The following is a 17,436-nucleotide window of genomic DNA, read 5'->3' as shown; positions in this document are numbered from 1 at the left end:
AAACATACTGTCAGGACTTAAATTTCTTCACAAAAAAAGTACAACAAAGTATGATTTTACAGTCATCAATGATAATATCCTATTCAATAAACAAATGATGTAACAGTTAAAAATGTATTAAAGCCTGGTGTAAACCAAACAAGTCATGAGCCATTCTGAGGTAAGCTCCATTTTTTTCCATTGGAATCGCATTGTTTTCTTTACGTTTGCCTCCAGATTTTATTTACACACTTTTAAAGGGTCGATATAACACAATTATACTCAAATAATTGCTGAAAACCGAACAAAAGGCCCTTTTTTTGGTCTTTTCCCCGATGACTGAACCATTACACAATAATGTATCACTTGGAACTCTACAAAGCTGTTATTGTTGTGAGCTGAAGCACTGTACTGTACAACTCACTTAGACTACACAACAGCAAATACACAATGCCTACGTTTCAGCGTGAGTACTTTTTTTAATTTATTTTTTTATATATATTATTCCCGAGCATCACCCCCCATGACTCACTCCTCCCCCCGCGCTTCTTGTAAAGGAAGTGACGCAGCAGCACGTGGCTTTCCTTTCCTGCTCCTCCCATGATGCCCTGATGAGGAGGGGCAGGAGGGGGAGGATGCTGATGATGCTGCTGCTGCTGGGTACCACTTTATAACACAGCTCGGGATGCGGACCACGCCCTTCCCCTCCTCCGCCGACAGGGGGCGCCTCGCCGTGCCCAAACTGACCGCCGAACGCCACCACATCCCCAGCATCAGCAGCAGCCGCAGCGGACTCTCCAGAAGCCCCCTGACCGTCCTTCAGCGCGTCCTCCTCCCGCAATCATTACGAAACGACGCTCCACGCACATTTACCCGCGCGACCGCACCGCAGACCCCACGCGTTCTCGGCCAACTATGTAGCGTTTGCAGCCTCGTCCAACAACGAAAAAAAAAAAAGAAAGATCGCGTTGAAATCCGGCGGCGCGTCACTGCGACAACAGTCAACATCTGCGTATTTACGACAAAAAGAAGACGAACGACGACAACACCCCGCGTCGAGCTCGCTTCCGTCCGCGTCGTCCGTTTTACGAAGGGAGACAACGCGTGTCAGCAGATTTTTCGTACGTATTTTTTAATTTTTTTGTGTTTTTTTGTCGCGCTGCGTTTACGTGCGCGGGCGTCTCCTTCTCACCGTCTCACGCTTTTCTCCCCCCCCCGTAGTGTAGCAACAGCGGCAGAAGCGTCCGGAACAGCCTGCGCCATGGCCGACGTGATCTCGGAGTGTAACATCAAAGTGCTGTGTCGCTTTCGCCCGCTCAACCAGTCGGAGATCGTGCGCGGCGACCAGTTCATCGCCAAGTTCCAGGGGGACGACACTGTCATCATCGGGGTGAGCGGGGGACGTGCGGGGACATGTGGGGACGTACGTGCTTGTGGCTGGGATTGTGTTACGCAGCATCAGTATCAGCAGCGGTGGAAGAAGCCATGGCCGCCCGCCCCCCCCAGTCTCATCCTCGTCCTCATCCATGGAGGGATGGAGGATGGAAGGATGGAGGGTGAAGGATGGAGGGTGGAGGGATGGAGGGTGAAGGATGGAGGGATGGAGGATGGAGGGTGAAGGATGGAGGGATGGAGGATGGAGGGTGGAGGCATGGAGGATGGAGGGATGGAGGGTGAAGGATGGAGGGATGGTCGGTGGGAAAGAGAGCATTTCTGAAGCACAAAAGGTCCAAAGATGTTAGCGATTGGACGTGTTCTTTAACATAAATATGGCATTCGTTCGATCTACTTCTGTTGTATCAGGTTAGAGACATATTTAGTTGTTGTTGTTGTTGTCCCTTTGTCTGTATATGGGCCTTTGTAACAGTTTGAACGCACAGGTCAGGGGCCGTTACAGCTTATTGCGTAATTATGTTAGGACAAGATAGTAAAGGCCACGTAACTAATAATCGTTACTAATAATCGTATCTAGTTTGACATTTTCGAGCTCAGTTTTCCTCCTTAAGGGTGGCGGCTCTGGTTCTTTGGTTTAGCTTTAGTGTTTTTAGAGAGGAATCTTGTCATGTTTTGTCTTCCATTGCGTTGGTCATTGTTTAGATTGAGGAAAGCCTTGTCCAGTCTCACTTTAGAGCTGCTTTAGTCTCATTGTAGGCCAGGTTTAGTCCTGTTACATAGTCTAGACCTGGTTTGGATCTGGTGCTACTCGCAAAGCCAAATATTATGTCCTATTTGAGTTTGAGAACCACTGCTCTAGGTTATCGACTCCTTTAGTTAACATGTTTTATATATAAATATTTATCCAAATGCACTAAACTGTGTCAAAATGTGTTCGTAACTGACTAGTACTCTGACTAGATTTGTTGACGTACACTTTTGACTTAATTACACTTTTGCCAGCAGTACTTGTACTTGTATATGAGTACATTCGTCACCACATAACAGTACTTTTTGCTTGTGTACACATTTGCAGTACTGTTTCCACCACTGCCACAATAATCATCGAATTACTAAGATTAAAGGTTCAGTTTAATGGTTTTAATGGTGCATTTATTTATTTAGTTTTTGTCTTTTATGAAAAATCTGTTCTAAAACGATTCAACAGCTACATTTCATTTCACATATGGATCAAACTTTAAACATGTTTTTATTGGGGATTTAGACTCAAACCAGGAATGGATAATGTCTTTATTGTGGGTTAATTCTTTTTGTCTGGTGTTCTTTCTGTTCAGTCCTAGTTCAGTCCTGGTTCACTCCTGGTTTAGTCCTGGTTCAGTCCTGGTTTAGTCCTGGTTCAGTCCTGGTTCAGTCCTGGTTCAGTCCTGGTTCACTCCTTGTTCAGTCCTGGTTCAGTCCTAGTTCAGTCCTGGTTTAGTCCTGGTTTAGTCCTGGTTTAGTCCTGGTTTAGTCCTGTTTCAGTCCTGGTTCAGTCCTAGTTCAGTCCTGGTTTAGTCCTGGTTCAGTCCTAGTTCAGTCCTAGTTCAGTCCTGGTTCACTCCTGGTTCAGACCTGGTTTAGTCCTGGTTCAGTCCTGGTTCAGTCCTGGTTCAGTCCTGGTTCAGTCCTGGTTCACTCCTTGTTCAGTCCTGGTTCAGTCCTTGTTCAGTCCTGGTTCAGTCCTAGTTCAGTCCTGGTTTAGTCCTGGTTCAGTCCTGGTTTAGTCCTGGTTTAGTCCTGGTTCAGTCCTGGTTCAGTCCTGGTTCAGTCCTAGTTCAGTCCTGGTTCAGTCCTGGTTCAGTCCTAGTTCAGTCCTAGTTCAGTCCTGGTTCAGTCCTGGTTCAGTCCTGGTTCACTCCTGGTTCAGTCCTGGTTCAGTCCTGGTTCAGTCCTGGTTTAGTCCTGGTTCAGTCCTAGTTCAGTCCTGGTTTAGTCCTGGTTCAGTCCTAGTTCAGTCCTGGTTCAGTCCTGGTTTAGTCCTGGTTCAGTCCTAGTTCAGTCCTGGTTCAGTCCTGGTTCAGTCCTGGTTCAGTCCTAGTTCAGTCCTAGTTCAGTCCTGGTTCAGTCCTGGTTCAGTCCTGGTTTAGTCCTGGTTCAGTCCTAGTTCAGTCCTGGTTCAGTCCTGGTTCAGTCCTAGTTCAGTCCTAGTTCAGTCCTGGTTCAGTCCTGGTTCAGTCCTAGTTCAGTCCTGGTTCAGTCCTGGTTCAGTCCTAGTTCAGTCCTGGTTTAGTCCTGGTTCAGTCCTGGTTTAGTCCTGGTTTAGTCCTGGTTCAGTCCTAGTTCAGTCCTGGTTTAGTCCTGGTTCAGTCCTAGTTCAGTCCTGGTTCAGTCCTGGTTTAGTCCTGGTTCAGTCCTAGTTCAGTCCTGGTTCAGTCCTGGTTCAGTCCTGGTTCAGTCCTAGTTCAGTCCTAGTTCAGTCCTGGTTCAGTCCTGGTTCACTCCTGGTTCAGTCCTGGTTCAGTCCTGGTTCAGTCCTGGTTCAGTCCTAGTTCAGTCCTGGTTCAGTCCTGGTTCAGTCCTAGTTCAGTCCTAGTTCAGTCCTGGTTCAGTCCTGGTTCAGTCCTAGTTCAGTCCTGGTTCAGTCCTGGTTCAGTCCTGGTTCAGACTTGTTTCAGTCCTGGTTCAGTCCTAGTTCAGTCCTGGTTCAGTCCTGGTTCACTCCTGGTTCAGACTTGGTTCAGTCCTGGTTCAGTCCTTGTTCAGTCCTGTTTCAGTCCTGGTTCAGTCCTGGTTCAGTACTGTTTCAGTCCTGGTTCACTCCTGGTTCAGACTTGGTTCAGTCCTGGTTCAGTCCTAGTTCAGTCCTGGTTCAGTCCTAGTTCAGTCCTGGTTCAGTCCTGGTTCAGTCCTGGTTCAGACTTGGTTCAGTCCTGGTTCAGTCCTGGTTCACTCCTGGTTCAGTCCTGATTCAGTTCTTGTTCAGTCCTGGTTCAGTCCTGGTTCAGTCCTGGTTCAGTCCTGTTTCAGTCCTGGTTCAGTCCTGGTTCAGTCCTGTTTCAGTCCTGGTTCACTCCTGGTTCAGACTTGGTTCAGTCCTGGTTCAGTCCTAGTTCAGTCCTGGTTCAGTCCTGGTTCAGTCCTGGTTCACTCCTGGTTCAGTCCTGGTTCAGACCTCGATGACTAAAGAGCGAGGTTAAACTGTGCAGTGACTGTTAAAACATATTGAAAGTATTGGAATAAGTGGTTTTATTCGTGCACAATGAGATGGTGCTATTGACCGTGTAATACAATATATGCTTAAAAATGCAGACTCACTCAAACTGGCAACAGGAGACGGTTTGTTTCTCATCTGCAAAGCCTGAAGCACACGTTCGTCTCTCATACTTTGAACCTGGATGACTTAATGAGTTTTGAGCCGTTATGTCATAGTTTCTCGTCAAAAACATACCTCGAGTCCCACAAAATCATATAAAATAGAAAAGCTAAAGCTACATTTTACGTCCTCATGCTGTTTCATGCTGCTGAAATCCTGGAGGAAATATACAGAATATCATTAATATATCATATTCTCGACTGCTGAGTCAGGATCCAGAAGTGGGTCACAGGATAGACCAAACTGAACAAAATCAATTTTTTACTGATTTATTTAACTATTTTGTTTATTATGTAATACACAAGGTTACAGCTGGTTTAGTGATCTCAAACCTGATTACACGTGCAACTCTTATTACATGGAATTGGGCTCGTCACGTGAAATACTATATCAATCTATCGTTCAATAAAGAAACTATATACAATATTTTCTGGGCTTGATATTTATCGTTTGTACATTTTACTGACTTTTTCATAATTATCTACTGCGATTCTTTTTTTGCAGGGTTAAATAGGCTAAAATAGTTTTAGTATTAGTTTATTGTCATATTTTCTATCGCAGTATATCGCTCTTCAAATGATTTGATCGTGACAGGGCTCTACATGGAATACAACATTTAGAATGTTATGATATGCCCCACGCAGACAAGAGTCATATATTGTACAGTGTAACCAAAATGTGAGTAAATAGGCAAAACCTTCATCCTTCAGATATGATTTAGTTTTTCTCATTTTTGTTGTATGACCTTTGATAATTACCAGATTTTATTTAAGGTTTTATTCTTCCAAATGTCTGCACATTCACTTGAAATCATAAATCAGGTACTTTACATCCAGAGCTTTTGAGTACTCGTTTCCCCAAATACTTACTCTTACAAGTATTCTGCTGTCGTCCCCTTCTCGGGTGACAGATTGACAGCTTTCCTTTCGCCCTCTCCCAGAGTGGTGATGTCATGTGAGCATCAGCAGTGCTTTCGGTTAAAAGCTGTGTGTGCGTTCCGAGATGGCGGCCGTGGGCTGGTGTAATTGCTCCTCTCGTCTGATGTGTCTGTGGAGACTTCCTGTGGTGATAAGGTCCAGCTGACCTTCTCATAGTCCGAAGCGGAACTGTTACATGACCCAGGAACCAGCACGGGACTACTTTCTGTTCCCTTAGACAAACTCCTCTGCAAAAATATATTTACAATATGCACCTTAGTCTGTGTGCAGTTTTGATTGCACCTTAGTCTATGTGCAGTTTTGATTGCACCTTAGCCTATGTGCAGTTTTGATTGCACCTTGGCCTATTTGCAGTTTTGATTGCACCTTAGTCTGTGTGCAGTTTTGATTGCACCTTAGTCTATGTGCAGTTTTGATTGCACCTTAGCCTATGTGCAGTTTTGATTGCACCTTGGCCTATTTGCAGTTTTGATTGCACCTTAGTCTGTGTGCAGTTTTGATTGCACCTTAGTCTGTGTGCAGTTTTGATTGCACCTTAGCCTATGTGCAGTTTTGATTGCACCTTAGCCTATGTGCAGTTTTGATTGCACCTTAGTCTGTGTGCAGTTTTGATTGCACCTTGGCCAATGTGCAGTTTTGATTGCACCTTAGTCTGTGTGCAGTTTTGATTGCACCTTAGTCTGTGTGCAGTTTTGATTGCACCTTAGTCTGTGTGCAGTTTTGATTGCACCTTAGCCTATGTGCAGTTTTGATTGCACCTTAGCCTATGTGCAGTTTTGATTGCACCTTAGTCTGTGTGCAGTTTTGATTGCACCTTGGCCAATGTGCAGTTTTGATTGCACCTTAGTCTGTGTGCAGTTTTGATTGCACCTTAGTCTGTGTGCAGTTTTGATTGCACCTTAGTCTGTGTGCAGTTTTGATTGCACCTTAGTCTGTGTGCAGTTTTGATTGCACCTTAGTCTGTGTGCAGTTTTGATTGGACCTTAGTCTATTTGCAGTTAAGATTTTATATATTACGTGTCATAAATGGCAGAAAATATGACAAACAAAATTCAAGAAGGTAATAAATGTCAAATAAATTCTGCAGATCTTTTTTCTTTTCATATATTTAAAACAATAACAGAGTCTAGCAGTATTTCACCGTTAAAGGCTCAATAAAACAGGCTTTGATATTCCCAGGTGTCGGATTTTTGAGCACATTTGCAGTTGGACCTGGTGCTGTGCCTCCAGCTCTCACGTGTGACGTCAATCCATTTGTTCATTAGTTCTGTTGATTAGATTTGATTCGATTTTGTGCCTGATCTGTTTCTGGAGCTCGACGCAAAGGTTTGTCTTCATTTGTCACAGGGTTTAGTTGTCATTACATCGTGGCACAGGGGCTTTTATGGTCTGTTTCCTGGATTAGTCTTGTTTTAGACCTTAGTCCTACATGTAGTCTTAGCGTGCAGTAATTGGTCCTCTTTGTGTAGTTCACGCTGGAGATTCACTTAAACGACATTAAACATGCTCTTGAGTATCTTTCGCTTTGGCATCTCATGTTTTGAAATAGGGATTACATGGAAAACCACACATCATTTTAAGTTTTGGTGTTAGCACTCCATCTACTGGCAGCAGAGGGAAATACCATGAGGAAATAAAAACAAACGCTAGCTTTCCCCCCCGACATGCTAATGTAAGCGTGCAGTTGTAGTGCTGGGAGTCACAGGGTCCCTCACGATGCGATACACCGTACACGGCTCATGATACAATGACATCACAATTTGCGATACATGCGATAATCGATATATCGCTCATGATACTCTACGGTATATCACTTTTTTTGTTTAAAAGAATCCAATACATTTGTCTTTGTTTACCAAAAAATATACCAAAAATGACTCATGGCGATATATCGATACAGCAGAGGACGATATCGATACTGTTTCACCAAAAAAAGAATCGCGATATATCGATATTTCCCCTATATATTTTCCCTATACAGTTGTAATGAACGTGATTTGCGGCAGGAACGCTCAGAACTAGTCAGGAGATGATGCATGGGCTTAAAAACAGCACAGTTGCTTTTGTGAGGTTCAGAAGGCGAGAAGAGGACCTCGTAAACAGGATTGATGAACCAAGCAAATTACAATTACAATTACATACTTTCCCGACACCGTATGAAATCCTTCCTGTTGTTTTTCATGTTTAAAGGTTGCGTGGCGATTATAGACCTGGTTTAGTCCCGGTTCAAAGCTGGTGTAGTCCCCGTTTAGTCCCTCGTCAGTCTTGATTTATTGAACGGGTTTGGGCTGGTAATTCCTCATGTGCATTTTACTCTCACTAAAGAAGAGTGGCTGTCGATATTTATGACTCTGTACACTTACTGCTAATTAGAACGCTTCAGACCAGGAGTGTTATTCTGCAGATTCCACGACAAAAACACAGACAATCCGGAATTATGTTGTGTAAGAGCTTATTTATAATTTTAGCTTTAACCTGTCTTTTTACATGTGAATAGTTGTTTTTTGAGTGCAGTTTGGGTCAGATCATGGTCAAATCATAGAGATACTGAAAAGACTTTAGAGCTTTTGGTGCTTTGACATTTTGGCTCTCACTTCTAAATGTTTTGTTATATATATTTTATTTCAAATGATTAAACAAATAACTACTTTGTTTTTTTATTATTGATTTGCATTTTTACAGTGTTGTGTGTGACATTTTGTTCTCCTGCAGAGGGAGGATGAGCCGGTATCTGCTCATACACTGTATGCATTATACGATGACTCCATTTCCCAGAATCCCCTGCTCCTTTTGTCTTCATCATTATTCTCTTTATCGACCCGGGCTGAGTGAGACATCAATAGGTCATAAAGCAGACGACCTGCTTCTCAGGATAATGGTCCGACTCCATTCTACAAAATGAGCCTGGTGTTTTTAGAAAATGTAACAATACGATATACACTTAACAAAAATATAACTGCAACACGTTTGTTTTTGCTCCCATTTTTCATGAGCTGGGTCTTTTGTGTAAATTAAAAAATGTTTCTTATCTTTGAGTCCAGCTCATGAAAAATGGGAGCAAAAACAAAAGTTGTGGTTATATTTTTGTTCAGACATTGAAATAAATTTAATGCAATTTGATGCCGCTGATACTCCAAAACAGGGGTGGAACTAGGAATTCTAGCCCCACAGGGAATTAATAAAATCACTTGGCCCCGTTTGACATGTTTCTGATTCACTGATGGAAGTGCGGCATCGTCCGACTGTACAGACAGTGGAAGTAGAGAGGCTGAGGAGACTTCTGGTTCTGCTGTTGCTGGTTCTGCTGCTGCTGGTTCTGCTGCTGCTGCTGGTTCTGTTGCTGCGTGTCTCTTCTCTTTCCACTGTAGCTCGCTTAAAGTCTCGAGCAGCTTAGAAAAATAACATTCAGTCTATTGAATTGTTTCATGCCGATATATGATCACAAATGCATGGATTATTGACATTGAAACATAGACACTGTAAACATATCCGTTTCCTGTCTCCAGGGGAAGTCCTACGCATTTGACCGAGTGTTCCCCACCAACACCACCCAGGAGCAGGTCTATAACACCAGCGCCAAGCAGATCGTCAAGGGTACGTCCTACTCCGCCCACATGTCCCCTTTAAGGCTCGGTTAGGCTCCTGTCCGTCCTCTGTGTTGCCGAGTGACAGTGGTGAACGTAGCTCTCTCGAACAAGCTGCAAAACAACATCAACACTTCTCTTTACCTCGTTTACGTAGCTCTTTTCAAACAAATGTGAGCTTAAAAAGTGCCTCCATGTTTGTTTTCCTCTTCTTTGGTCTATTCTCCAGCTGACTTTGAGCACCTCCTGGTGGTTATTCAACAGAACACAGCCTTGACAGTAGAAACGGTCGGAAGTATAATTGTGGTGATGGTAACTGCGCTCGAAATGAACAGATCGTGCTAAGATTCTCCAAAATTGAGCCTTTTCGCACTAGGTTTTAGTTTAGTTTTATTTTAGTTTATTATCAGGGACAGTGCATGCTGGGAAAACTGAATATTAGATGTGTTTGAACGTGTTTTTAGCTCAAAAGGCATGTGGGATCTGGTCAGTTCTCTGGAAGAGTTAAACATAAATCAGATGAAGACACTTGGATTTACCTGTGCGTGTTAAAGGTAGTGACCCACTGTCCTTGTCCTGTGTCTGTGCAGATGTGCTGGGCGGGTACAATGGCACCATCTTTGCCTACGGACAAACCGCCTCCGGAAAGACCCACACTATGGAGGTAGGTGCTCCGCCACGGAACGCTACTAACTCTAATCCCAACAAAGTACATGTGTCAGTCAGTATTGTGTTTCAAAGGCACAGAACAATACTGTTTCAGGAGATTTAGATACTTAGAGGTGTGGCGTGACATTCTGAGCCCTGTGTACAAACCAGCACAGTTTATATCCTTGTAATCAGCCTTAGTTTGTTGTATATTCAGCTCTATTCCGATTGAATTGACTGAAAGTTACTTGGCGACGTCTGTTAAATTTAAATGACCCCACAACGTCTGTGTTTTTTGTAAGCAATCACACGGGATATGCAATGCCAGGTTCTACGGACTTTCATCATAAACACATTTACATATTAATTCTTCTATGTTTGGGTATGTTTTAGCTATGTTATGTTATGTTTACATTTTGAACAGCCTCTCTCTCTTTTAATCCTTAAATGCTGACACAACCCCTCGACCAGAACTTTGCACCTAAAGCACTTACACTTTCCTAAAGACTTGTCATGGTTGCCACGACAACGGAGTTTGTTTGTGTTTTTTATTTGTAGAAAATAGACAGAATTGGATTGGAGTAGTAATAGTATAGTGAATTAATAATATTTTTCCAATTTTAAATTCGGACGTAAAAAGGATGCGGAGACATATTAAAATGACATTAGCTTCAACACACAGACTCAAAACAAATCACAGACATGAGCAGTCACACGGGACTAAAATGCTTGCTGACAATAGGTAGAATTTAGGGGGACATTTTCACAGACATGGACGATTTGCAGGAGACTAGAAACACAGACCACATTCTTAATTATTACAATTCAAACTAATCCCAAACTAATCCCATCTGAAAAGGTCCACGCTCCAGAGTTCCGTCTTTGAATAATCCCCGTGTTTCCTGTTGTCTAGGGGAAGCTTCACGACCCTCACCAGATGGGCATCATCCCTCGTATCGCAGAGGACATCTTCAACCACATCTTTGCCATGGACGAGAATCTGGAGTTCCACATCAAGGTCAGAAAACACGACACGCCGATAGTGTCAAGTACAATGCAGATCTTTGACCTGTTTTTGAGTTATTACCCTGTCCACGAGAAGCAGAAACTGGCACAAAATGAAGGTTAAGGTATTCGAATGAGGCTTGGTCAGGACTATACTCCTTTTCCCATTCATTTTCCCCATAGACTTTTCAAAATGTTTAAATGTTAAGAGTTTAAAGGCACGAGAGAGGCTGTCTATGCCATCTGACCCAGCGACAGTGCCCAGGAGAGCATCGAGATGACTTAAACATGCATGAATCAAATTGATGACCACTTCAGACATGTTTTGGAGTAAGGAATAACATTATAACACGGTTGAAAGCTCCAAAACGTTGATCTCGCACTTTAAAAGTTCTATGTGCCTGAAATGATGTTCCAATATACAATGCATCTTGTATTAATGCTCTAACGTGAGAGTTTTTCTGATCCCGCAGGTGTCCTACTTTGAGATCTACATGGACAAGATCCGTGACCTTCTGGATGGTGAGCGATGATGTAATTACGTTTGTTAGCGGCCGGTCTGTTCTGACCGAATCTTCTGCTCGTTTCAGTCACCAAGACCAATCTGTCCGTGCACGAGGACAAGAACCGTGTCCCTTTTGTCAAGGTTCGTAAAGGAAATCTAGGAAAGTTGCCTTGGTGTTTCTGTGATTTTATGTGTGTAAAATCTGTTATTGTCGTCCTGATTCTCAATATTGATGTCAAATAGTGCTGACTTTCAACATGAGATGCACATTCTACAATCTGAAGACTATTAATAATAACAGTTTTTACGTTATTGCTAGAAAACTTTAACTTAATGTGAGTAAATGTTCACTTAGTCTTAAGAGTATTATTTGCAAAAAAAATACAGGCATTTTTTGTCTTATATCCAGACACAAAACATATTATATCCATATTTTTCCTGCTTATTCAAAGTATAAAAATAATATTTGATTAAAATCTAGATACATCAAACATATTTCAAGAAGTCATCATTGCTATTATTATTTTCCTGTGTTGCCCTTACTCATGAATCAGAAATCAGAAAAGGTTTATTGCCAATGCCAATGAACACAATTCACAAACATAGGAACTTGCTTTACCTAAAATACCAAAGTTGAAATACTGATAACAGAATATTCAGTGTATTTATATATTCACATTGCCAGCACAGCAGTGTATTCAAACAGCCTCCGTGTTGTTGATTTTAGGGCTGCACCGAGCGCTTCGTGTCCAGCCCTGATGAGGTCATGGATCTGATCGACGAGGGCAAATCCAACCGCCATGTTGCTGTGACCAGTGAGTGATGTAACACTGTAATACTTGAATGTTCTGGAACAAAAGACACATAAAAAGCATGTACGAGACGCCATGGAGACACAGACATCTGGTTCTCTGCAGAGGAAATGATGTTACTTCCTGTGTTTACAATTTGCTAATTGTGATCACGTTCCAATAACTCCAATTCACCAACTAAATAATGTGTTCCCGGTAGAACATTTCTCTTGAACTCTTAGATGTGCTGTAGACGCTGGTTCCACTGGAGCGGGCAGTGATTGGTCAGTGAAGCGTTCTCTGACGTTATGTAATATTTCACGTTTCTGCATCGCACAAACGCTCCGGGATGAGATCAAAATAGAAGATGATGGTGCTGAAAGGTCGCCATTGCAGCTCCTACTGTGAGCGGCGAGCATGAACCAGTTCATCTTCACGGTGTCATTTCCATGTCTCCCTAAATCACGTTGGTCATTTTGTGTGCTCACATTATTATGCAAATTGTAAGTTGCAGAGTCAGGTTTTGCAATAGTTCAATTCAGTTCATAAAAAAGTTCAGTTCATAAAAAGTTCAGTTCTAAAAAAGTTTAGTTCGTAAAATGTTCAGTTCATAAAAAGTTCAGTTCATTAAAAGTTCAGTTTGCAAAAAGTTCAGTTCATAAAAAAGTTCAGTTCATAAAAAGTTCAGTTCGTAAAAAGTTCAGTTCATAAAATGTTCAGTTCATAAAATGTTCAGGCACATGCACAAGTTCAGTTCAAAACTTTACGTCCTAATGTTGAAACTAATACACTGTAAACATGTCTGTTAAAGTACAGTTTCCTGTTGCTGTGTGAATTCTGACTGGTTTAAAAAGGGTCGGCCTTCCTTCCTTTTCTGTCTTTTTGCAAGTCAAAGGTTATTTTTTGGAGGGGAATAATATCCAAATACAACTATGACCAACATAAACTCATCTACAGCAACAAACTATATCTATTATGTCATTTATGAGACAAAAAAACAAAGTATTACACAATTCCTTCCTTAAACGACGTCGCCTTCCGTCCTGAGCCGTCTTGTGTTTCTCCTCAGACATGAACGAACACAGCTCCAGGAGCCACAGCATCTTCCTGATCAACATCAAGCAGGAGCACGTGGAGACGGAGCAGAAGCTCTGCGGAAAGCTCTACCTGGTGGACCTGGCTGGAAGTGAGAAGGTACTCGCATGTCCACCTCGTGCTCGGACCTCGCGGTGGTCAGACGCCGGAGAGTTGGCCTGAAACCTTCTGAGTTTCTCCTGTTTCACGCCACATCTTCCTTTTTCTTAAGCTGCCCTAAAATATGCGATATTTCTATAATTAAATAATAAATCATCCAGCCATAATCATTCCCTGAGGTCCTGATATGTCGTCTTTAGGGATGTCGCGATATCAAATGTTGCGTGGGGGAAAAACATCACGATTTAACAATTATTCGTGATTATCGAGATCAAACAGCAGTGAGATCTTTCATTTACTCTTAAAAAAAACTTAATTTACATTTAGTTCTATATTCTGGAGTGTAAATTGACTTCATTTTGGTTCTGAAATGTTCACAATTATTATCATTTTTGTTCTTACAATTATATTGCAACCTGAATTATCACGTTATCGATTAACTTAATAATTGTGACATCCCTCGTGTTGTTAGAGAACATATATACATGTGATGAACCGAGTAACATTAGCGTGTGCCGTGACTGCTTTGGTGTAAATTAGGGTTTCTCGAGACCTTGTTACCGGGTGAACTGTGTCTGACCCCGCCCCCCTGTGCCTTGCAGGTGAGTAAAACCGGAGCTGCCGGATCCGTCCTGGACGAGGCCAAGAACATCAACAAGTCTCTGTCTGCACTGGGCAACGTCATCTCTGCTCTGGCCGAAGGAACGGTGAGTGTTATTATGAATTCAGCTTTGTCCATGCAATTATTCAATGAAAATCACATTTATTTTTTAAATGACTTTGTTTTTTATGCCTTTTACGGCCTATTATTTAGAATTAATGTTATTTTTATTTATTTATTTTTTCACAGTTTTGTTTCTTGCTCTCTCTGGTCGTGTTATATTCTTCTTTTGTGTTCCTTTGTTCAATGTTCATGTATTTGAAAACTGAAAATTAGAAAATTATGATCGCAAAGTAAAACACATGAAAGGACCTCGGACCTAAATAAGAGCAGCCTTTCTGAGTTTCTACTTACGACTTATTTCTATTATATTTTGATCCGTTGTTCATCCGTGCTCTTGGTTTAAACCCGCGTCGGTCCTCGCCTGTGCATATACTTTGTCGCTGATGTGGTCGTCTCTTGTGGCCGTAGAAAACCCACGTCCCGTACCGTGACAGCAAGATGACGCGGATCCTGCAGGACTCTCTAGGCGGTAACTGCAGGACCACCATGTTCATCTGCTGCTCCCCGTCCAGCTACAACGACACCGAGACCAAGTCCACGCTCATGTTTGGCCAACGGTAACGCGACACGCTGCTTCCAACGCTAAAACAATCGCTCGCAAAGTAGATTATATGGTATTGTACGCTGAGGTTAGCTGCTAGCCTTGGTATTTAAGTCTGAAAATGATCCCTACATTTGGAAAAGACTTAAAACGCTTTGAAATAGTTAAAACTGTGTAATATTTAACATCACAAAATATTACTCAACTAGGAGTAAATGTGGTAAAGGGGCTGTACACAATTTTTTTCCATGTAGTTGAGCTAAATTAATTTGCAATTTGCTCCAGTGCATATTCAAAAATCAGGAAGTGCGCTGTTAGCATGCTAATTGTTAGCTTTAGCGTAACAACAAGACTCGCTCTGGCCTCTGAATGTTGTGAAACATGCTCACAAACTCATTGCGGTGAATAATTAGGATGATAATATCTTTGGACAAACTGTTTGAAATGAACTAGTTCTGTTTATCCCTTGTTGTAGACAAGGGATAAACAGAACTAGTTAATTTCAAGCCCTGGTTAATCAAACTTGTCTTGATTAAAGACATTTGGTTTAATCCTATGCCAGTGCCAAGACAATCAGGAACACCGCCTCCATCAACCTGGAGCTGACGGCCGAGCAGTGGAAGAAGAAGTACGAGAAGGAGAAGGAGAAGAGCAAGGGCCTGAAGGAGACCATCCAGAAGCTGGAGGCCGAGCTCAACCGCTGGAGGAACGGTCAGCAACAACACACTTCATCACACACACACACACACACACACTTCATCACACACACACACTTCATCACACACACACACACACACTTCATCACACACACACACACACACACACACTTCATCACACACACACTTCATCTCACACACACACACACACACTTCATCTCACACACACACACTTCATCACACACACACACTTCATCACACACACACTTCATCACACACACACACACACACACACTTCATCACACACACACACTTCATCACACACACACACACACACTTCATCACACACACACACACACTTCATCACACACACACACACACACTTCATCTCACACACACACATACACTTCATCACACACACACACTTCATCACACACACACTTCATCACACACACACACACACACACACACTTCATCACACACACACACACACTTCATCACACACACACACACACACACACACACACACTTCATCACACACACACACACACACACTTCATCTCACACACACACACACACACACTTCATCACACACACACACACACACACACACACACTTCATCACACACACACACACACACACACTTCATCACACACACACACACACACACACTTCATCACACACACACACACACACACTTCATCACACACACACACACACACACACACTTCATCACACACACACACACACACACACTTCATCACACACACACACACACACACACTTCATCACACACACACACTTCATCACACACACACACACACACACACACTTCATCACACACACACACACACACACACACACACTTCATCACACACACACACACACACACTTCATCACACACACACACATACACTTATTCACACACACACACTTCATCACACACACACACACACACACACACACTTCATCACACACACACACACACACACACATACTTCATCACACACACACACACACTTCATCTCACACACACACACACACACACTTCATCACACACACACACACACACACACTTCATCACACACACACACACACACACACACTTCATCACACACACACACACACACACACACACTTCATCACACACACACACACTTCATCACACACACACACACACACACACTTCATCACACACACACACACACACTTCATCACACACACACACACACACACTTCATCACACACACACACACACACACACACACACTTCATCACACACACACACACACATACACTTCATCACACACACACACTTCATCACACACACACACTTCATCACACACACACACACACACACTTCATCACACACACACACACACTTCATCACACACACACACACACACACACACACACTTCATCACACACACACTTCATCTCACACACACACACACACACTTCATCACACACACACACTTCATCTCACACACACACACTTCATCACACACACACACTTCATCACACACACACTTCATCACACACACACACACACACACACTTCATCACACACACACACTTCATCACACACACACACTTCATCACACACACACTTCATCACACACACACACACACACACACACACACACTTCATCACACACACACACTTCATCACACACACACACACACACTTCATCACACACACACACACACTTCATCACACACACACACACACACTTCATCTCACACACACACACACACACTTCATCTCACACACACACATACACTTCATCACACACACACACACTTCATCACACACACACTTCATCACACACACACACACACACACACACACACTTCATCACACACACACACACACTTCATCACACACACACACACACACACACACACTTCATCACACACACACACACACACTTCATCTCACACACACACACACACACACACTTCATCACACACACACACACTTCATCACACACACACACACACACACACACTTCATCACACACACACACACACACTTCATCACACACACACACACACACACTTCATCACACACACACACACACACACACACACACTTCATCACACACACACACACACACACA

The 17,436-nt window shown here is 42.8% G+C and overlaps 1 protein-coding gene across 2 annotated transcripts in view; it reads left to right on the top strand.

Annotated features, from left to right (window-relative positions):
• The first annotated feature begins 1,209 nt into the window (after positions 1 to 1,209).
• Positions 1,210 to 17,436, top strand: part of kif5aa (kinesin family member 5A, a) — a 35,888-nt gene continuing 19,661 nt past the window's right edge. For both annotated transcript variants that reach the window (XM_072448788.1, XM_072448787.1), the window contains exons 1-11: positions 1,210 to 1,369; positions 9,171 to 9,258; positions 9,839 to 9,912; positions 10,810 to 10,914; positions 11,375 to 11,423; positions 11,492 to 11,547; positions 12,134 to 12,221; positions 13,267 to 13,391; positions 13,994 to 14,098; positions 14,524 to 14,672; positions 15,219 to 15,367. In XM_072448788.1, the coding sequence (XP_072304889.1) occupies positions 1,241 to 1,369; positions 9,171 to 9,258; positions 9,839 to 9,912; positions 10,810 to 10,914; positions 11,375 to 11,423; positions 11,492 to 11,547; positions 12,134 to 12,221; positions 13,267 to 13,391; positions 13,994 to 14,098; positions 14,524 to 14,672; positions 15,219 to 15,367 (1,117 nt within the window). In that variant the 5' untranslated portion in view covers positions 1,210 to 1,240. The remainder of the gene's footprint in view (positions 1,370 to 9,170; positions 9,259 to 9,838; positions 9,913 to 10,809; positions 10,915 to 11,374; positions 11,424 to 11,491; positions 11,548 to 12,133; positions 12,222 to 13,266; positions 13,392 to 13,993; positions 14,099 to 14,523; positions 14,673 to 15,218; positions 15,368 to 17,436) is intronic.

The sequence above is a fragment of the Eucyclogobius newberryi genome, unplaced genomic scaffold, assembly GCF_026437365.1.
Source record: "Eucyclogobius newberryi isolate DKJ021-1_F unplaced genomic scaffold, fEucNew1.0.hap1 SCAF_17, whole genome shotgun sequence".
Lineage (NCBI taxonomy): Eukaryota > Metazoa > Chordata > Actinopteri > Gobiiformes > Gobiidae > Eucyclogobius > Eucyclogobius newberryi.
The sequence above is the reverse complement of the archived record's forward strand: the minus strand, read 5'-3'. Positions and strand labels throughout refer to the sequence as shown.